At 36.6% G+C, this 23385-nt stretch overlaps 1 protein-coding gene across 1 annotated transcript in view; it reads right to left on the reverse strand.

Moving 5' to 3' along the window:
• Nucleotides 1–23385, reverse strand: part of TET2 (tet methylcytosine dioxygenase 2) — a 125239-nt gene that overhangs the window by 42291 nt on the left and 59563 nt on the right. The window contains exon 3 of the mRNA XM_002926670.4: nucleotides 850–4310. Within this exon, the coding sequence (XP_002926716.1) occupies nucleotides 850–4264 (3415 nt within the window). The 5' untranslated portion in view covers nucleotides 4265–4310. The remainder of the gene's footprint in view (nucleotides 1–849; nucleotides 4311–23385) is intronic.

A 23385-nucleotide genomic window follows, 5' to 3' on the forward strand; every position in this document is an offset into this window, starting at 1 on the left:
CTGGCCATATCAGTTTAACATTTGTTTTTTTCAAATGTCGTCTACTGTCTCCACGCTGAGGGACTATAATAAAGTCTTTATATATACTTTATATGTATTATATATATACACAAGCATCTATCAGCAAAATGTTTCCCTATTCCAACAGACCTATCATGTATCTTGAATTTTAACAAAAACGTGTTGGTTTGAAAAAAGAAAAGAAAAAAAACATATTTTCTATAAAAAAGATGACACTTTAAAGAGAAAACAGAATCAAAGTGAATATAAATTATACAATATTTCAAGTGAATAAATGCAGGAAGGGCAATGTCATGGGTATTCAGAACTTCAGCATTACAATTTCCCCCAACTCACCAAGACTGAAGATAATTCCCCCCATCTAGAAATTAATGTAAAACCACTAATATGTTCAACCTTGAATTAATACATATTAAAAAGCTCCCACATTAATTTGCATATAGCAGTTATTTTTCTCATTTTAACAGATGTTTTTAGAGATGCCCAGGCGTCTCTCCAAGAGATGATACACAAATAGTTAAACAGACTGATTAATCTAAAACAGATACCTTTACACTTTAAAGGGTTTGATTAGAGGAAGAAATGAGCATGCACATTGTTTTAAGTTTTTTGGAAAAACTGAATGTAAGTGAAGTTCTCTCTTGCACAGCACAAGCATCTGTAATTTAAAGACAAGAAATGTAAGCTTCAGGTTTTTTATGAGCCTTTACAAACTGCTGCCAGACTCAAGATTTTTTTTTTAAAAAAAGAAAGAAAATCCCATATCTGGAGATGAATTTGCTAGTTCTGGACAAACACCATGCGTCTCGGAGCAGTTCTAGCACTTACCTACACATCTGCATGATGGGAAATCGTACTGAGTCTTGACAGGTGTATCCAATAAATTTTTTATAGGAGTATCGAGTAATTTGGAAGGTGACTCTAAAAAGTTATTGAGAACAGAACCAGCTGTTCTTTTGGTTGGTGTCTTTTCTGAAGAAGGAGCTGCTTGCGGCTCTAAAGCTTGGGTGTGGCTATCAAGTTCTGCAGCAGTGGTCTGTCTAGTTAAAACTGTGACTGGCCCTGACATTTCCACTTTTACTTGCTTCTGTGATTTGAGAGTTAGAGCCTTATGGTCAAATAATGATTTGACCTGAAACTGCTTCAGATGTTGCTCCATGGTCTCAAGGATGCTCCTTTGCTGCACATTATCACAATTCGGGGGTGGAATCTCTTGCTTAGTTATCTTCTTCCACGTTTTGTTCTCTGGCTGTGCTGACATGGGGCGCATACAAGTATGGGGCTTGGATCCAGGTTCGACCTTAATTGGCCTGTGCATCTGATCATGACAAGACTCGGTCTGGGGGTGTTGTGCTTGCTGCTGTTCTTGCCTCTGCAAGAGGTGCCACCTTAGAGCAGCATGCTTTTGAACGTCCTTCTGGGGTGGGGTCTGAATGTGACTTGCTCCCCGGTCAGACACAGGGAAAGCATTTGCTTGGTTTTGCACCAGGTACCTTGGCTGCGGGAGTTGTGCTGCTTGCTGGCCACACATATCTTGGTTTCTACTTCTATATCCCTGGAGAACTGAAGCTTGTGGAGGCTTCGGCTCTTGTTCTTGAAAGCACCTATGAAGAACATCTTGCTTTGGAGTCACATTATTTGGAAAATATTGCCTGTGATGCAAGTTTTGGGTCTTGTTTCCTGCGAAGAGTTCAGGATTTATAGTCTGTTCTTTATTTTCGGGAACTAGGTGTGTATTGTTTGAGCAAGAAATCTGTAGTTTGCTTGCATTTGATTTCAAGATCTGACCATAGGGGTAATTTCTACTATTCATGCTCTGTGCTTGCTCCAATCCCATTTGAGTATTATGAGTCTGGAACTCATTTGATTTCAAATACTGATTTTCACCACGGAAACATTCTTCCACTTTAATCTGGCTAAAGAATGATCCTTCTCTTTGCTGATCACTGTTGTCTTGGGCATGAGAAAAAGCCTGGGGCATTTGTTCTTTATTCTTCATTTGTAATTTCTGCTGCTGCTGCTGGTTTTGAGAGAGAAGTGAATTCTGGGATGGTTGTGTTTGTGTTTGTGCCGTGTGCTTATGAGGCTTGTGTTGTAAAAGGTGTGAGTTTGAGAATGGCTCAGTCTCTGGAGCCTGCTGATTCAAGTGCTGTTTTAATGTTGGGGGTATGAGTTTCTCAGTTTGGGAATCTGGTCTTTGTTCAAAATAAAACCTGTGGGTGCACACTGACTGCACATGAGCTTTGGATGAAGGGTCTGTCTTGGAGAAGTGCACCTGGAGTGAGGGTTTTTGGAACTGGAGCTGCTGGTCCACTGTACCTTGAGACTGCCCTTGATTCATCTCGCCTTGGTACCTTTGTGGCCTCTGCTCTGGCTGCATTATTTTCTGGATGTAAGCCTGCCCTGGGAGCCCCCCAGGCAGGCTGGAATTTCCAGTGTATTGTTTGGAGGTCGTTTGATTGGCAGGGTTGGACTGATACTGAAGAACTGACCGCAGTGATGCCTCATGACATTTTGGGTGGGATTCTGCCTGATGAAAGTGAGGGGGCTTCAGTTCAATCCAACCTGGTTTCAGATAGGGCTGTGCTGGAAGCACAAGACCTCGTGTTTGTTCCTTGTCTCGACCCTTCGGAATATCTTGCTCTTTGTGTCCCATCAACTGCTGGCAGTGGTCCTGTGGATCCCCACTGCTACCAAGAATTGGTGGGTTATGCTTGAGGTGTTCTGATATTTGTCTTGCTTTCTCAGAACATGCTGGAACAGTCATCGACACTAGAGTCTGCCTGTCATTTTTGTTAACACAATTATTCTGAGGCCTTTCTGGAAGCATCAGAGAGTGGTTGGATGCATGTGTGGATGGATTAGGACTCAGGGATGGCTGAGCGTCGGGCTGACCCTCTATTTTCACTTCCCTTAAAAGAGCTGTGTTACTTTGGTTGGGGTAGTGATGGTGTTCTTCCAAAACTCCCTCGTTCAGAGTGCTTTTTCCTTCTGAAGGAAGCTGGGAAACTTGTGGAAGAGGAGTAGGGGGAGAAAGAAGCAATTGTGATGGTGGTGGTGTGGTAGGGGCAGAAAAGGAATCCTTAGTGAACACTGAGCTTTGCTTGAAGTAAGCACCATTTGTTTCATTCTGCTTTAAATACCGTTCAGAGCTGCCACCGGGAGCCTGCAAATTGCTGCTGGAACCTGAACAGAATTCTTCACCAGATACCAGCTTTGTGGTTCCTTGGATAGGACTGTTTTCGGCACGTGACGGGCAAATGTCAAAAACTGATTTTTGTTTTTCTGGTTTCTGAAAGGGACAGGTCCCTATCACTGCAGCTGTCTTACTGGCTTTGTCAGCATCACAGGCCTCAGTCACCACTGCAACTGGCTCTGGAGGCAGCTCAGAGTTCGAGGTCTGTGGGACATTGATCTGCCCTGAGGTATGCGATGGGTGAGTGATCTCACAGGACAACTCATTAGTAGCCTGACTGTTAATGGCATGTATGTGAGATGTGGTTTTCTGCACCGCAACGGAAACACAATCTGGATAATATTGAGACAGTGTTTTCTCCAGGAGTTCACCATGTGTGTTTTCCATGGAAGAGGCAGAAACTGTAGCACCATTAGGCATTAGCACTGCCTTGTTTTTAAGAAGTAATACAATGTTCTTGTCATGGTAGTTCGCATTTTTCTCTTCCTGCTCATTCAGAATCTGAAGCTCTGGTTTTTCAGACCTACTGCAGTTATGTGTTGAGAAACTGATGAAATCTTTAACTGCATTTTCTTGGGCTACAGAGCTCACAGATTCTCTCTTATCGCTCAAGTCGGAGACATTCAGTTGACTGCTGCCTTTGCCTGGATTTCTTTCTTGGCTTTCCCCGAAGTTCTTTCTTTCTCCATTAGCCTTTTGGTCTTGTCTCAATTTCTTGTTCTGATGAAGCCCAAAGAGAGACGGTTCGCTAACTGTACGCTTTATTCCTCCATTCTGTAAGCACCTGGAATACCCTCTACCTTCTTGTATAAAGTCCGGACTCACGCGACTATTCTGGCTTCTCTTCATAGGGGGTATTCCATAATAACTTTTGAAAGACTGCCACTTGGTGTCTCCATTTACTTCTGGATAAGGTCTCTCAGTTAATGGGCTTCCATTCTGGAGCTTTAGAGCCAGAGGTTCTGTCTGGCAGATGGGAGAAGGAGATGGTGTCAGGAATGGACTTAGTCTGTTGCCCTCCACATGGTTGGTTCTATCCTGTTCCATCAGGCTTGCTTCGGGGCCATCCACAAGGCTGCCCTCTGAATGAATTCTAAAGAGCATGGAAACAGAAATTGAAGCACGTTAATACATATTAGCACTACTAATAAATCTGAGAGAATAAGCACGGCATTCATGATACTGAAATTCCCAGACATAGCAAACTGCGATACTCATTTTCATGTTTCAGAGTGACAACCAATAGCTACTCAGGAACTGATTGTTCTTATATTCCCAGCAACTCTCAAATATTTACGGTCATGGAGAACAAATATGATCGAAATCACCAGCTAATGTAGGAAGCTCATACTGTATTAGTAAATAGAATCAACTTACTTCCCAAATAATTCTTTTTGTCAAAATGCTAAGAACCATAGAGAAAGATTACCTCCTTTCTTTCTTCTCTAGTACCTTATACATCCCATCACTTGCTAAGGTCTATCAATTCCATTTCCTGTATGTTCCTTGAATTATCTCCACTGATACTTGGTAGCCAGACACACAGTATTTTGCTTCATTATTTGTTGCAGTAGCTTTGTAGAGGGTTTCTTCCCCAGCCCAGCCTGTCCTCTCCCTAGTCCTTCATGGTTCCTTCAAATTGTTACCAAAGGAAATGTTCTCAACGCAAATCTGATGTCATACCCTTCTTAACATGCTTTCCTGGCTTAGTAGTTCTCAAACTCTTTCACTCACATGCCTGAAAGACAAGGCACGCTCCCTTTAGTGTTACTATTCCAGGAAATGGAATGGGGTGAGAAGGGCCATTTATAAAATGTCGTTTCTAGGTGATTCTATGTCTTCCTTCACAGGGGCTGACTGCCCACTTCTACTGAGAATTCCTGCCCGTTACAAATGGTTTTTTCATAGGCAGATTTCTGTTTTTCTCTCCTCCTACTTACTCTCACAGCTTATACTCCAACTATAATAACAGCTTATAAATACCCAAACATGGTAAATGGTTTCAGACCTCCATGCTGTTGTTTTGTTGGCCTAGGATGCCTTTTTAGTCCCCTGCTTTGCCCAGTGACTCCTATGCATTTCTCTGAAACAGTCTCAGGTATCACTTCCTTTATGACTCCTTCTTTGATTTTCCAAGAGAATTAATCACTCCCATCTCTGTTATTCCTATATCTTGTATATGGTTTACTGCTGAACATATCATACTCGATTTTATTTTGTCTACTCACTGGGCTGTGAACTTCAGAATACTCTGCTTTTGTGCTTAGTACAGAGTGAGCATCCAATTAGTTTCAGAAAATTGATATAAATTTGCTCATGTTACAATCATTCTTCATTCACTCATTAATTCAAATATTTTTGAGACCAATACTGATGGAGATTTCAAAGTTCAGATGATTGGAGTGCAGGAAGAAATGGGTACTAAAAAACATAAATAATCCAACATATAAAATGAATGCTGCTCCATTCAAGGTACAGTCATCCTTTATTCTCCCACAGCTTTTCTCATCACATTTATTTTAAGGATGTACGTAAAAAATCTAGACTATTTTCCTTTTGGGCTATAAAAAACTATTAAAACAGCCATTGCTTACTAACCAAGACAAGTGAAAAAGGGGAAGAAATAAGATATAAACACTGGAAAGCAACACTAAAGTTATCATTTATAGATAATAAGACTGTATACTGGTCAACCAAGAGAATCAACTGAAAAACAATTACAGTTTATGAGAAAAGTAGTTGAGTAAGAAAATTAATAGCTTTGATATATAAAAGCAACAACCAGTCAGAAGCTTTAGTGGAATAAAATACTGTAACAGGAAAAAATATTCTTAAAACACTAAGAATAAACTTAAAAAGAAATGTGGAAGGCCTGTTTACGTAGATCTTTAAGACAGTACTGACAGATACACAAGTATAGTATGTTCTTGGGTAGTTGTCAAATGAATTTATTAATTTAATGTATTCTCAATAAAAATACTAGCACAATGTTGTGAGGAATTAAAGAACCTGACTCTAAAGTTCATGTGGAAAAATAAACAAACTGGACAGCCAGGAAGAACCTGAAAAAAACTGTAAAGGGGCCTGGGCAGGGCAGTAACCAAAGTAAAAGATAGTAAAAGGAACGAAGGCTACTGTACTTAACACAGCTTGTACTTGAAGATCAGTAAATAAAAGATGTTAATAAGACCAATGAAACAACAGAATGTCCAGAAATTGATTCTAACACACACAGAAATGTGGCATCCTGATGGCACTGCAAATCAATATGATACTGGAACAACTGGATAGTCCTCTGAAAAAATGATAAAGTTGGATTTACCCCTAACATCTTTTTTTTTTTTAAAGATTTTATTTATTTATTTGACAGAGATAGAGACAGCCAGCGAGAGAGGGAACACAAGCACAGGGAGTGGGAGAGGAAGAAGCAGGCTCATAGCGGAGGAGCCTGATGTGGGGCTCGATCCCATAACACCGGGATCACGCCCTGAGCCGAAGGCAGATGCTTAACCGCTGTGCCACCCAGGCGCCCCTACCCCCAACATCTTACACCAAAATGAATTTTAGATGGATCTAACACTTAAATATGTAAAGCAAAACCCTAAAAAATCTAAAACAGTCTGAGAAAACTTTAAAAAAAAAATCTTATGACTGGGTAAGTTCTTTATGACACAAAATCTAGAAGCCATAAAAAATGAGAAAGTTCAGTAAAATTTATGCATGCAAAAATAAACCTGTAACTGAAGTTAAGAATCACATAAAACTTTTCTTAATATACAGAACTCTGACAAACTGACAAGGGAAAAACCAATCATTGAATAGAAAAATGAGCAAAGGACATGGACAGTTCACAGAAAATGAAATGCAAATGGCCCTTAAATGTTTAAAATGATGTCTAGTATCACTCATGAAAAGAAATGTAAATTAAAACCTCAGCAAGATACAGTTTTTTCCTCAAATTGGCAAAGATCAAAAAGTTTGATAATACAAGATGTTGGCAAGCACGTGGGGAAACAGACACTCCCTTGTGTGGTTCATGGGAGTGAAAATGAGTACAAATACCACGGAGGACAATCTGGCAATAATCTACAGAGTTTCATAGAGAGTTTGTCCCTTCAGTTTTAAGAAGCTATCTAACAAATACGCTCCTATATATGTTACGGGACGTATGCACAGTCTTTTGCAATAGTAAATGGTTGGAAACAACCTACATTTTCAGGTGGAAGTATTTCCAAGCAATTAAATGAAATCTAGCAAGCTGCAGAACAATGTGTATAAGAATGCTACAACCTGGGGGCGCCTGGGTGGCTCAGTCAGTTAAGCGTCTGACTTTGGCTCAGGTCATGATCTCAGGATCTCAGGATCAAGCCCTGAGGTTGTCGAGCCCGCAGGGGCTCTGTGCTCAATTCGGAGTCTACTTCTCTTTCTCTCTCCTTCTGCCCCTCCCCTGCTCATGCTGTCTCAGTCTCTCTCAAATAAATAAATAAAATCTTTTAAAAAATGCTACAACCTATACATTTATAAAAATAAATATAAAATCAGCTCTGGGAGAATATACAACAAAATTGTAATAATATTTTGCATCCAGAAAAAAGATTGGAGAGTCTAGAGAATAGCACTGGGAAGGAAACTGCTTTTTATTATTGTTTTTGCAACTTTCAGGCATGTATATTACTTAATTAGTAGATAAAACTTAAACCGCAAAGTCACAATTCCTATTGGACCAAGAAAACAACAGAGCAAAGTGGTTTCTTTATTTCTGCTAGACCAACTTCCTACAATGTTAAGAGATGGGTTAGATGTGGATAGCCACTAGTTACATATAGCTATGGGGCCCTTTAAATGTGGTGAGCACAAATGAAGATGTGCATAAGTGTAAATACACATTGGATTTCAAAGACTTTAGTGTGGATAACAGAAAAAAACAAACATAAAATACCTTGATTTTTAAAAATATTTATTACATGTTGAAATAATAGTATTTTGGATATTTTAAATAAAATATATCATTAAAATAATTTCATTTGTTCCTAAATTTTTACTTGTTTTAGTGTAAGTACTGGAAAATTTTTAATTTTGTATTTGGTTTATGTTGTATTTCTATTGGACAGCTCTGAGCTAGACTAATACTCTTGATCATTAATAATCCTTAATAATAATTAAAAAAACCTTTAGGTTCTGGAATCATGAATGAAAATTGATTTGTAGTCTTTAATGTAAGGAGTTTCTGCAAAATCAGGGCCACTACCATTTTTCAAAAATTAAGGAGCATAGAAAAAAGCCTAGATAAATTCTTCAGAGACCAGGTCAATTAGCTTTCCAAATACTATAACAAAAATATTTTCTTTTGGCAACTGTAAAATCATTTCCCACTCATACAAATCAAAAGTTTTTATATACACACACATGTACATTTGTGTTATGTTATATAGTATATAAAACTTGCAGGCTCTATATCAAATATATATTGTTCTACTTAATTTTCTAGATATAAAATACTGTAAGTATTTAACACATTATTCTCTATTATGATCCATTCCACATAATTTGGACATTCTTTAAAGTGTCAAGGGCAGAATTACAATAGATGGAGTTTGCAAATCTTTTATGAGCATAAGAGCTCCTAAGAACAAATGAAGGTGGCTTACAATGAAATATATGGAGCTTTAAACACAATAGCCATCTTTAAATACTAATTTAAACTATATACAGAACTATTCTGTCTATGACAGCAATTTCTTTACTGAGTATAACCACTGGATGTGAAAAGCTACAGGGTTAACTTTTTTAAGGACAGCAAGAAAATTATGTATTATTTTTGGATGAGGATAATTTTTTGAGGATTACTTGTAACTGGTTTATGAATCTGATTCAGAAAATTTAAACCAATAAAGCACCATTGTAGAGAAAAAGATATTTTATTCAAATTCAATATATCCTAAAACCATACTTTTTGTGTAGGTACCCCAGAATATTACATGATCCAGTAATCTAGTTATACAGCACACTTTTAATTTTACACTGACACTGGCGATTTTATACTGACATGGGAAGCATTATTTATTTTTAATAAAAGGAAGAAAGAAAGGAGACCTGTTCATCTTGCTTATTGTAGAAATATTTTAAAAAAGCATCGACACTATAATCTTTACAGCGTCATTTATGTAGTTTTTCCAAGCTTACAAAAGTCAGTAATTTATATATAAAATTAAAAAGCCAAGATAATTTTTTTAGATATCTATGTGCTGGTCAGTGAAACTAGAGTTAACAGACTGTTTTTACAAGTTTAGGGGAAAAAAAACAAAACTTTTAACAAAAGTTAAACTGTTTTTTGAATGAATGTAAATTTTTGCTACAGAGATTTTTGTGTGACATTCCTTTTGCTTTTTTAGAGACTAGGAATATAAGTCATTTTTATTCATTCATATTTGCTCTTGTAAGTAAGTGATATCGGAAATACTTTGAATTCTCATAGCTGAATGGTTTGAGATTGAGATGAAATATTCTTTATTTTGTCCTACACTAGAGAACATGTAATTACTATAATGTATAGTACCAATGAGGATACTATTCCCTTGGGCAACTGAATATTCAAATATTTTTTAAAATAATGCTAGTTCTTGGAAGTTGGTGTATGGTTAATTTATGCCAAATAAAATTGTATCTATAAAAATCAGGAGAGAAAATTTTTATTTTAGGAGTCTCAATTTTTCACTAGGTATAGTGACTCACCTAAGAGGATACTGTCCAATAAAAATTAAGGCGTTTTCCCCCTTAAAATCGTTATGAAGTTTATATGCAAGAGTATAGGCAGAAGAGCTTTTGGTAAACCTGGTAAGGATGATTGGTTACACTGCCCAGGAATGTTTTTCATGGTGCCAACACTTCATGTTACAGTAATTAGTTACAATTTAAAAATGAATAGCGAGCTTTTAACATATTCCTGAAGAGATGCTCTTACGGGTCATGGCTAATTTCAAGCTATCAACATTCAGCTTATAAAATTCCTGAAAATTTTACAGTCTGCTCTCACAAACTGTTACAAGCTGGTTCTAACACACTACTGTTAGAGCTACCAAAATATTAACAAATCATATTCTTTTCTTTTTTAAAAAACTGGAACGGAAGTTCCTGAAGATCAAGTACATGTCATATTATTTTGATAATCATCAACCCAGAGTCATACTGGACAACAAAACTCGTGTTCATAGAATCAGTGAATTGCGTTTTAAGCTTTTCAAAGGCTAAGAAATTTTACGGTTACACATCCAAAATGAGTGACAGTATGTGGTCATGGTCCTACCAATGTATAAAACATTTCAGAGTATAAGAAAGGATCTAGTTCTGTTCCCTTGCTTGAGGTTAGGCATCAAAATAATCTCCCACAAGGGCTAGACTGGTGGCATAATTCAGGGAGTAGGTTTTATTTTATTAATATATTCACTTTGCCAATATTTGAGTCCTTTTAGGATTAGGATGAAAAAATAAAGTATTCTGGATACATGTCTGTAGGGCTGTAACTATTAGCACAATTAAGGGCATTCTGCATGCCTTTCAAGGTTTCATGTCTTTTAATTGGAATAGAATAAAAAACAAAATGTAAACATTTAGTACATGGAATTTGAAGTTGCCACAGTTACTCTGATACCTTCTTTGCTACTTTTCTAGATTATCTTTTTAATCAATGCTGCGTTGGTGATAATTTTTTCTCTAAAATACTTGAGGACAATTTCCCTGGTAATGCCATGGAGAGAACTAGAGCCCAACACCCATTAGTTCATCTGTGCATTCAGCCAAGCATTAGTTGAACCCCAGCCACGGCAAGTGCTATGGAATAGAACTAACACAAAGACATACAGATCCTGCACTGCCCTGGGCTGTGGTAAGGCAGTGTGACTGTTCAAAAGTCACAGGACTTTAGGAGAGGGGAAATATGCTCTTAGCTGTCAAGGTTTGTATACCATCAACCAAAATCTTTCTCATGAAATTTAACTTCATTCCCTCTTGCCTTAGTAAGAGAGAAGTACTGATCCCCCCAAGTCAAAGTCAGTTTTAAAAGGATAATAATGAATGTTCATCAAACATGTCTATCAACATCACTGAGGCAAAGGACTAGTGTCTTAAGTAGAATATATCAGTAGTCATCAAGTACAGAGGAGACTATGTAAAAAACTTGGTAGAGTACATTTTTAATTTTTGAAGATAGATATCATTTACGTATTTGAGAGACAGAGAGTGAGAGAGAGAAAGCACCAGAGTGGGGAGGGTCAGAGGGAGAAACAGACTCCCCGCTGAGCAGGGGGCCTGAAGTGGGACTCGATCCTGGGACTCCAGGATCATGACCTGAGCCGAAGGCAGAAGCCCAACTGACTGAGCCACCCAGGTGCCCCGGTAGAGTACCTTAAAAAACAAAACAAAACAAAACAAAAAACTAGTAATATTCAACAAATGACTTATGGAGACTTTTCTAACTACTGAACCCTTAACCTAGGAAAAGACATGGCACATGCTTATCTGCTTTAATAGTTATCTTTGTTATTCAAAATGCAATAGGGAGCTCATTATTTAAATTGCACACACACCCCCACACACAGGATTTTTGATTATGTGGTACAGTATGAGGTTTCTTCATACCTAAAAAGGTAACAATGTGACTTAAATGTTAAGAATGCACAAAATATAACATTCAAATTCTAAAACCAGTTTTGGCATTTTTAAAATAAAGATTTATTTATTTTTGAGGGAGAGAGAGGGAGAGCATGAGCAGGAAGGGCAGAGGGAAAGGGAGAGAGAATCTCAAGTGGATTCTGTGCTGAGCGTGGAGCCTGACACAAGGCTGGATCTCACAACCCTGACATCATAATCTGAGCCAAAACCAAGACGTGGTTGCTTAACCAACTGTGCCACCAAGCCCCTGGTATTTTCTATTAAAGACTAAAGAGACAGATTAGAAATTATTTACTTAAATGACAGATGTCAATTGAAACACAACTTAAAATGTTGTAATTTAGATCCCATTAGTCATAGTATTTGCTTATCTCTTTATTTTAATAGTCCGATATTTCCCATAAAGTATCGCCTTCTAAGAAATGAAAAAGAATAGTTCTATCAGCCATAAATATCACCAATTTTGTTGGAAATTCTAAAGGCCAAATTATAACCAGGTAATGTAATATATATAGGAACATGCAAAAATATGTTATGGTCACACTATGATTGCAGCTAATGCTCCTGAATAATGTTTCAGAAGCTGCAAGAGTGAGCGAGTGAGCGAGCGAGAAAGAGCGAGAGAGAGAGAGAAAGGGAGAAAGAGAAAAAGAAAGAAAGATAGGGAAGGAGGGAGAGAGGAAGGGAAAGAAAGATACTGAGACAGAGGTTGAGAACTCTTTGTTTTTTGAGATTGAGAACTTTAAGTAAAAATTCCAAGTATGGGGGCACTGGGTGCCTCAGTCAGTTACGTGTCTGCCTTCGGCTCAGGTCATGATCCTGGGGTCCCGGGATCGAGCCCCAGGTAAAGCTCCCTGCTCAGCAGGCAGTCTGCTTCTCCCTCTCCTTCTGCCCCTCCCCCTGCTCGTGCTCTCTCTCTCTCTCTCTCAAATAAATAAATCTTTAAAAAAAATGCCAAGTATGTCATCCTTCATCCTCTATGTCAGAGGTACAAATTTATCCTCAGCTGAAAATACTGATCTTTTGACTAATAGCTAACATTTTGGTTTCCTAAAACTAAAACAGGTTTAGCCACAGCAGTTTTCCTTTGGTATTTAATTTTGCTCCTTCTCCCGCCTCTCTGACATAATTTATTATGAATTCAAGTCACATCGGCAGCATCTGTGAAACAATTACTGCATCTAGGACTGACTCTGCAGTCTAATCCATCATAATTATGACAGGCCTCTTTGAAGATGCTATGATGCATGACTTAAAAATAGCACATTAGTGTGCAAATGGACCAGCATCTCATTTCACCAATATGCATTTAGGGTTGTAATTTAGCTCAATACCATTTGACTCTTTTTGAATCACTCAAGAATGGTAGCTGTATCTCTCAACACATAAAGCTGTAGATGGTGCTTACAATTTGTGAAGAGGGCTTTTTGTTTTGCTTTTATTTTTTGGTTTATTGATTTTGTTGGTGGTGTGTCTTTTACTGTTCTAAGAGAAAAAACATCATTGAAATCTCATGTCAGTTTTTTTTTCCCAAGGAGACAAAAAGAGTCAATTTATAGATCTGCATAGTTGCCATACTATAAGGCAGTGAAGTTTTTTCCATAAAAAACCTTTGACTTCACATACTAATATTAAAAGTACATAAAATATTCTGCCATCATCAGATGAGTCATATTTATTGATATAAGCAAATTACTGGAGGTAAATTCTTAAGAGCAGTACTTGTAAGGACTGTAAATATTAAGGTCTATGTTTCAGCATCAACCTTAGGAGATAACTGTGTATGTCCAACACCTCCACTGGCAGGCTTTGCCCCTATAGGTAATTCTGGTGTTAAATTAATTCGTTCTCGACATAGAAAATGCTGAGTAAAGGTACATATTTGACTTTACTTGCATAGACAATACTAATCTCCACATCTATTTTAGAATCTTCCTACCAAAATGGGACATAATTTGTGTCAATTATACATTTATTTCAGGATATGAGCAGGACAATGGGCCTCAGTATTGCCTATTAAGATACCTGTATGTATAGGGCTCTAAAATCCTAACCATAATGTTGGTTTCAATCCCTATGTTCTGCATCCATGAAATTCCATTTAGTTTGACTTTCTTTCTTCATTAACAGATAATATTAGTATGGTTGTTAAGTCCCACTCTGGTAGGAAGCAAAGTGTTTTTGGGCATTATTAATGAAATTAAAACCTATTCTTCATTAGCTTAATATTAACTTAATATTAAACAAAAATGTAAAGGCAAATAGTCAATCCAAAGTATACATTTTCAATAGCAAAATTAAAGTATCCAACCTATATGGTAAGACTGGAATATAATGCTTCCTATAGGCAGTAAGCATGGAAAATATGAGGTTAATTAATATTTTCATAGCAAAACTGACTTTTATATTTTCATCCTTTAAGAACCTTTAACCTTAATATTAAGGATCTGTGAAGATACATTTCACATCTTTTGAAAAAGGACACAGCATATCAAAATCTCAGAGAAAGTTCCTGGCTTTCTGGAAGTGCATTAACGAGTAGCCGTGCACACAGGACAAGCGCGTGCACTGCTCCTGCAGTGTGCTGCATGCTCAGAGGGGAGACCTTGTCAAGTTTTTCATAATCCTCAGTAGAGACTATTTAATTCCATGTTTGAAGTTTTAAAATTTGTTCCTTATCTTAAAATAACAGTGGAGACAACATTTAATAACGTATAGACTATTTGAGGGACGAGACTCAGGAGGAATGTCCCTGAAGATTACAGAAGAGGCTTACAGACAGAAGTCTGCGTTTAAGATGTGGAGACAACTGACAGTTTAGAAACATATCTGCTTACAGTTTGCAACTCTAGTCAACCTGGTTCACGGTGGGTAAAACGAGCATCATCTCATCAGTTCCCAATTAACCACGTATCTGTTAATTCTGGGATTGTTTCTCAAATTTGGGCTTATTCCTCTTGATCTCTCTCTAACGCTCACCAAATTAATATGTGCTGAGGGGAAAGATCCCCAAACAGAATTCGAAATGTAATTTGTCACAAGCATTATTTGTCTCTCATAAATTATAAAAACTATTCAGATTTTCCAGTTTCAGTCTATTCCTATCATTGAAATGGCTCATTGCGAGCTGGTAGTTCTTACGACGATACCCTCTAGAGCATACTTACTAGGCTACATGCTATCCAAAGCTTGACACTTTTAATTAAAAATGTATACACTACAGAAGCTGTAGTTATCTGGGCTTGACCTCACTGATACCTCATGTAGAGTCTGTCCAGTGGGCGAGCCAACCCAGCAGGAGGAGGCTGGAGGGTAGACTCTGATGGCAAAGCAGACGTGGGTGAGCTGTGCAGTAAGAGCCCCCACACAAGAACCCATATGTGTCAAGAAAGAGCCAGTATGTGAGCGCCTGCCCCACAGAGGGCATCCAATGACCAATGTCAGCTACCAGAATAGCAGCACGAAAAATCCTGCAACCTCATTCAGGTCAATAAGGAGTCCTGGTGCCCTAAGCTTTTTTCACCCTTCCCAGCCCTGCTCAAGCTTCTAGTGGCTGGAACTTAAAATAGGTGGCAGGGGAGATATTCTGAGCGAGACTCTCCTACTCTCAACTGCAAGTGTTGGAACCAGAGGTCAAGCCTGTGCTGGAGAAGAGGAATACTGAATCAGGCTTGACTTGGGAGTTCTACAATGAATAAGACTGGAATAAAATTGTTCTAATAACCAAAAGATGCTATAAAAATCAAGGAATCTAGTTAAGAAGATACTATAGGGAGAGGAGGTTGGGGGGAGACTATCACAGTATATCTCAGGGGCAATTACAGGGGAAAATGCTTTCATTTTTATAACTTGAGGTATGACTTTTCCAATAAAATAGTTACATATATCCAACAAAAAGGTTTCTAGCAATATATAAGAACTTTATGTAAATTCTGACAGTTCATAATCATTAATGTTTTTATACAATGACAGTGGTAGAGTCATAAAAATAACTTGTCAACGTATTCATTCTTTTTTTCAACAAATACTTATTGAACACATCCTACGTGCTAGGCACTATCGTAGCCAACAGTAGTACACCCTGAACAAAAGAGACAAACACACTTGCCTCATTGGACCTGATATTCTAGTGGGGAGAGAAATAATAGACATAATAAGGAATAAACTACATGGTATAGTATGATGCTGAGTACTGAGGGAAAGTAAATAACAAGGCAGGGAGTGAGGGATGGAGAGCACTAGAGAGAGGGGTCTGCAGGCTGCAGTGTCCAATGGTGTAGTCAGAGTAAGTCTCATCAAGATAGTGAGATCTGAACAAAGTCTTGGAGCCAAATTATACAACAAACACCCAATTCACTGAGATGATCTTAATTATTCAATGTGTTAATTGTGTATTACTGGATACATTATCCTGTCTTAAGCCCTAAAATCAAGAATGGAAAAAGAAAAAAAACCCCAACAAAACCATCAAGATGTAGAATATAACTATATTAGAGCCAACTAAATTGCGACATCCCCAAGGGGCTCTCAAATATTAATGTGAAAATAATAACATACCTAGCATTTCATTGAAAACTATACTAGCGATTCCTACACATATGCATTTTGGCAACTGTGCACCGTACAGTATTCAGGAAATCTGCTCCTTCTCAAAGCTATTTTATTCCCTACCATTGCCTCAAAGGATATGTCATCTGTGTTCTGAGAAGTTCTATACAACCTTGAACAGCTCCATCTTCATACCAATCTAGTCCTAATCCGCTACAGTTATCATGAAAAGCTAGCTCTTTTTCTTCTTCCTATTTTGGAAGAATTATTCAATTAACTTGTAGGGTGTTACAAAGTTATATTTAAGGGCAAAATGAATATTCTACTTAAATATTAAAATGGAGATGCCATTAAACCCATTACCCACCAATGGCTATCAATTTAAGATACTTCAGTATGTGTCCGTCCCAAAGAAAACTGCCAACATTATTTTATAATATAAATAAAATAATTTGATCTACTCAGAAGAAAAAGTAAATTCTTTTTTTTTTTAAAGATTCTATTTATTTATTCAACAGAGATAGAGACAGCCAGCAAGAGAGAGAACACAGCAGGGGGAGTGGGAGAGGAAGAAGCAGGCTCACAGCAGAGGAGCCTGATGTGGGGCTCGATCCCATAACGCCAGGATCACGCCCTGAGCCGAAGGCAGACGCTTAACCGCTGTGCCACCCAGGCGCCCCAGAAAAAGTAAATTCTTAAGTGGGTAAAGTGGGTAAAGCATTAGGAAAATGAGAAACATCAAACACATAGATGTTTTAAAAGAATATCATATAAAAAATAAAATATCATATAATGATGTATTCATCAGAAATATGTCCCCATATTCTGTTACTCTCATCTTCTTTGATCATCTGTGTTCTGCTAAAAGATCTGATACTTTAGATCACCCAAAATTACAGTGCACACTTTAAATGTTATCAAAATAAAAGCAGAAAGACTATTACATTATTTTTCCTCAAAAAAGTTTCTTTCTTCTGGAAGCACAATCTATGGGATCCAGAAGTAGTATCAAATAGGGTCTCTATCTATCTTCAAGGATTTTTAAAAGTATTTATCTGGCAAGACAAGATTTATACATATGGGAATAGCTATTCAGAATAAAAAATCTGGTTTCTAGTTCTGGATATGGATTTCTGAGCAAGTCACAATCTCTACACATCACAATTAAAAAAAATCTATAATGTAATATGAATGAAATGAACAAAGTTACATCTAAGGTCTTTTGGAGTTCTAAAATGCTACAATCCTCTAAAATTGGCAATGACAAATATCTACTGCCGTCTTATTGAAATAAGTCATCACAAAGACTTCTGGTCTGGAAGGTATACTTTTCACCTCATTTTATGTATAAGTAAACAGAAGCTAAAAGGGTAAAGAAGATTGGCATTGCTGATAGGAGGCAGAGGTAAATAAGAAATGGAGACCTGTCCCAACTTCTGAGCCCATGTGAACAGATGGACGGGTGGTCAATTCAGGGCACTGAAGCTGATTTGGCAGTCTTTATCAATACTGTCTTGGGAAGGGAAACACTGGATTGGCTGATACGAATACAATCACTAGGCGAGCAAATTCTGCTAAGGGACAGGGATGACTAAGAAGCTGTCTTCACTAAGGGCTAGATAATAAAATACTCCTTAAGCCTCTCCACCTCCAAGAAACACTGGGTACCCTTCATGCAAGCACTTTGGATAGTGGATGTAAATCATATTTCGATCACTGGAAATGTGAGTTCCTGATTATGAATTGACAAATAAATCTTTTTAAACACTAACCTCATGTGAATCTGATTAAAACAAATCCCTTTCCTTCAATCCAATCAACTCTGAGGGGAAGATAAAATTGGATTACTAGATTTTCAAATTAAGGCACACATCTTGGGCAATGGTGTCCACCCCAAAGTTAGATCTTCCTGACAGCTCTATCAAGTCTCTTTATAAGTGTATTGCTAATAAACTACAGATGAGTCTGTATGGATAGGGTGCGACACAAATACACACCCATACTGTTGGACCAGAGTCACAGCACATGGATTTAATATATATTTATAAAAAGGAAGGATCAGGCTGTGGGAGAATAAATAGGGAAATGAAGTTAAAAATAAATTTAAAACTTTCTTTAATGAAAGTCCTCAAAGACTTTAATACGATGATGGGATTTCTAAAAAGCTACTGTGAAATGTGCCATTTCAGAGTATTTTACACACTAGCATCCCATGGAATAGCACATACTGGAAAACCCTAATTCAGATGCATATGATAATTTCATGCAGTTTTAATATATACATGGATCTTGAGGCATTGATGAGAACCTGTGGCCTAGGAGAATATAAATTCATGTCACCACTCGTAACTGCGCTATAAAGAGTCCATCCTCAAGAGCCAAGCACACGTATACATGAGAGTTTTGCTTTCACTTCAAATTAAACATATGAACACTAAACTATTTTCTTCATTTTATTTCTTCCCATTATATTACCATTCTAATTATTCAAACTCTTCCTTAGAAATGGCTCTTGTTTTTAGCTCAAAATCTCTTCTGTACTGGTAGAAATGTTCAAAAGTGGTTATAAAGTCTCAAACTGAAAGAGGAGTGTTGAAACAGAAGCTCATAATTCTGTAATTAATAGTAATTTTTTCTTCATAATTCTAAGAGTGGTAGCCATTTAATTAATGCCAAAAATGATTTTCATCATATATTCATATTTTAAGAGACAAATGAGTACTTAGTTTTAAATTCTGTAAAAATAGCCTTTGTGATCTCTACATTCCCACTTGTCACATCAAGAAAGCTACTCCTAATTGTCCAATACCAGATCACATTAAAACGTAATGGAAGCATAAGGACTGACATAAGGTAAGTTTTTATATACTAAGTATAAACAATAGAAATAAAATCAGATTAGAGTTGAGAAAATACAATGATAAAAGGGTACTACTGAATAAAATAAGACCAGAAAACAGTTTTTTTGTGATTTTTTTAAATATCAAAAATGCTATTGTGCTTATATTTGAAAGAGAAATAATTTTCTATCAAAGATTTTGTAAGCCTTGAACAATTAAGCTTTTTTCCTTCTAAATCTTTCCAAATACACCATGTATTAGAATAGTATTTAGCACTTGTGTTGAATGTAATATAAAATAACTCGGAAGCATAATTTTAAAAACGAAATTAAGAGAAACAGGAAAATTCAGATTTCCAGCAGAAATTTTATTCATATTATACTACCCCGTGTAACTCTTTACTTTGCCCAAATACATAAGAAGTTGTTAAAAAAAATTTTATATGAGCAAAATAGACCGTTTAAGTTATGTTTTTAAAGTTAAGAGAAAGGTCTGTTCGCAGGGTGTAATCTAAGTGACCAGACCTTTAATATAGCATTGCACTGATATATCTTCAGAGAGTATGTGGGGAAGAAAAAGAAGGGAAAAAAAGAATATTAAGAAAAAGAATTATAAACTCACTAAATCTAAGCATTAAGAAAAACTAAAAATATATTTCCATATATGTCTATATTACAAATACCATTTGAATTCAAAATAAAACCTAATTACCTGCAAAGTAATCCTTGCAAAGAAGTACTGAGAAATAAACACATTTGAAACATTCATTTGTTTTAGTCTTTGGCTTTAAAAATATTAATCTCTACTCTACCTGTCCTCTTCCATCTGCCCCAGAAACTCTAGCCAAACTCCAAGTCCACTAACTCTAACATTCACAGTGTGGAAATGTTTTACACTGTCTTCTAAACCCAGAGTTAGCAATAAAGATCATAAAATACTCTGAAGCTAAAATAATTTTATTTGAGGGGAAAAGAAAGGATAGAAGGACATGGTAGGTAGTCTCCTAATAGGAAAATTACTTTATTCACAAAGGGAGAAAACAGAACTCTGAATCGTCACACTTTTCTATTCAAAGGTATTGACTTAGAGTTAAAACATTACTTAGGACACTCATTTATAGTATTGCATAAAAATTCAACACTGCTTTGCTGAAAGAGGTTATGCGTTAGAATCCCAGAACGTGTTGGCATTCCAGTCCCCTTTCAGTTTCCTACAATTCAAGGCAAGTTCTTTCCCATCTTTAAATGTTCTCTTTGTGGCAAAATGCAGCATGAAGGACCTGGTGAAAATACTGCAGCCAAGAAAACAAAACAAAACGACTGGCTGATCTCATCCTCACTGCAATTAATGCTTTGAGAGGATGCTTAAAATGGCATTATTGAAGCAATGCTGAGAAAATGCTTCCTTTCTGTTTCTCTATTCAAAATACTTTCAAAACCTTTAATCTTTCCTCACAACCTGCTCTGACATTTCCAGCTTTGGACACTGCCACAGAGCTACCAATCTTGTAAAGAGTTAAAGTACCTTCTAGCTAAATTAAGTTTTAAATAATTGAAAATCATAATGTGCTATATAAGAATTGAGATATTTTGGTAATAAACATAAGTCAAATGTCACAAAATTTAAAAAGCTCTTTCATTAATTTTCTTGAATATATATGTTATAATCTAGCAAGTGATCATAAGAAGCTGTTATAAAGACACACTGAAATAACCCATTCTCTTCAGTTTAAATGCTAGTTAAAGGAAGTTGGATTTTATAAAAGGTTTCATGTGGCAATAAGCATGATACCTTTATTACTATACATGGCAAATGTTTAATGGTAGGTTTGGACGCCTATTTTCGAAACTGTAGTTCAGCTCACTGTTTATTGAGCCTGTCGGCCGAGTACTGTGCTAGACGCCATAAAAAACACAAAGGCAATTGGCCATAGTGCGCTCTGGGAGCTCACACTTAACCTAAAAGCAGATCATGGAGTTCAAAGAAGCTATGTGCCGTCAGGCTCATACAAACATGAACTACAGTAATATAAAAGTAAGGATGATTTGAAGAAGACCTTAAGAATTGTAAGGACTTCTTCAGTTGCAGTGAAGAAGACCATGCTAGGTAAAGGAAAACACTTGAGAAAATCTATAAAAGATTTACAACACAGAGATCTTAAAATAACAAGAAATCCATTCAGTTCCACATAGGTATATATAAAAGCTTAGAGTGAGAAGGGTGCAGATGTGATCATAATTAGGATGTTATTTTTAGAAAGGCTATTTATGATTGTTACAAGCTTGATGCATATAATCACTCAACTTGATTAAAATTGGCTTAAAAATTTACTATGCTTCCTCTAGATTTTACTTCTGAATATATTTGAAAAACTGAGATCTTCCCAAAATCTATTTCAATGACCTTAGGAAAACCAAGTAAGTATATTATCAAACTTCAGCAAGTTATTATTGACATCTAAGTCCTAAAAAATAGTCACTATAGGCTATTTCATACTGTGACTGTACATTTCCATTTCAGAAGAAGGGTGGAAGAGTTTAGTCAAGATTTAAACTCAGACTTGCAAAACTGGTCTTTGCAGTTAAAAAGAAATTAGATGGGCAGATGCATTTGTAAACTAAAACTTCCATGGAGTCTTCTGGTAGGGAAAGTGGGGTGCAGAATGAATGTTTTTTTTTTAATAACAAAGTTAGAAAATCAAGAATAATAAAATTAATTCAATTTTTTATTGTATTTAGGCTGGGGGGAAGGAAAAAACAGCACTAGAAAATATAGACAGCCTTCACAGTTTTAGCTTCTAGAATTTTGGGAATCCCAAACTTTGATTTACTGTGCTCAAAGGAACAATTTTATTCTATTTTAAAATATAGTTGTGTAAAAAAACCTGTCGGGGCGCCTGGGTGGCACAGCGGTTGAGCGTCTGCCTTCGGCTCAGGGCGTGATCCCGGCGTTATGGGATCGAGCCCCACATCAGGCTCCTCCGCTGTGAGCCTGCTTCTTCCTCTCCCACTCCCCCTGCTTGTGTTCCCTCTCTCACTGGCTGTCTCTGTCTCTGTCGAATAAATAAATAAAATCTTTAAAAAAAAAAACAAAAAAACCTGTAAGTTAGCAGAAGGAAACAAGAAAGATTAGAGCAGAAATAAATAAAATAACCAAAAAAAAAAAAACAATAGAAAAGATTAATGAAACTAAGAGTTGGTTCTTTGAGAAGATAAAAGCAACAAACTTTTAGCTAGATTAACCAAGAAAAAAAGAGAGAATTAAATAAAATTATAAATGAAGAAGGAGACATTACAAAGATGCCACAGAAATACAAAGGATCATAAGAGATTACTATGTAATCTCTCAACAAAGAAAGGTCCAGGACCAGATGGTTTCACTGGTGATTTTTACTAAACATTGAAAAGAAAAATTAACACTAGAAGCGAATACTTCTCAAACTCTTCCAAAAAACTGAAGAGGGAGCACTCCCAAACTCATTTTACAAAGTTAGCATTATTCTGATATCAAAGTCAGATAAGAATACTACAACAAGAGAAAACTACAGGCCAATATCCCTGATGAAAACACATGCAAAAATTCTCAAGGAAATTCTAGCAAACCAAATTTAGCAGCACATTAAAATGATCATACACCATGATCAAGTGCAATTAATCCCTGAGATGCTCAGAGGGTTTGCCATACTCAAATAAAAAATGTGATACATCATGTTAACAGAATGAAAGATAAAAATCACATGGTCATTTCAATAGATCCAGAAAAAGCATTTGACAAAATTCAGCATCTATTCATATTAAAAATTCTCAACAAACTGAGTATAGAGGGAACATACCTCAACATAATAATGGCCATATAAGACAAGCCCACAGCTAATATCATACTCAATGGTAAAAGGCTGAAAGCTTTTCCTCTAATACCAGAAACAAGATAAGGGTGTGCTCACTGTCACCAATTTTATTCAACATAGCACTGGAAGTTCTAGCTAGAGCAATCAGGCAAACAAAACAAAAAACTCCAAAATAAAATGAAAAAGAAAAGGCATCAGAATTGGAAAGGAAGAAGTAAAATTGTCTCTATTTGCAGATGACTTGATTTTATATATAGAAAATCCAA

Source organism: Ailuropoda melanoleuca, chromosome 11 (genome assembly GCF_002007445.2).
Source record: "Ailuropoda melanoleuca isolate Jingjing chromosome 11, ASM200744v2, whole genome shotgun sequence".
In the NCBI taxonomy this organism is placed as follows: domain Eukaryota; kingdom Metazoa; phylum Chordata; class Mammalia; order Carnivora; family Ursidae; genus Ailuropoda; species Ailuropoda melanoleuca.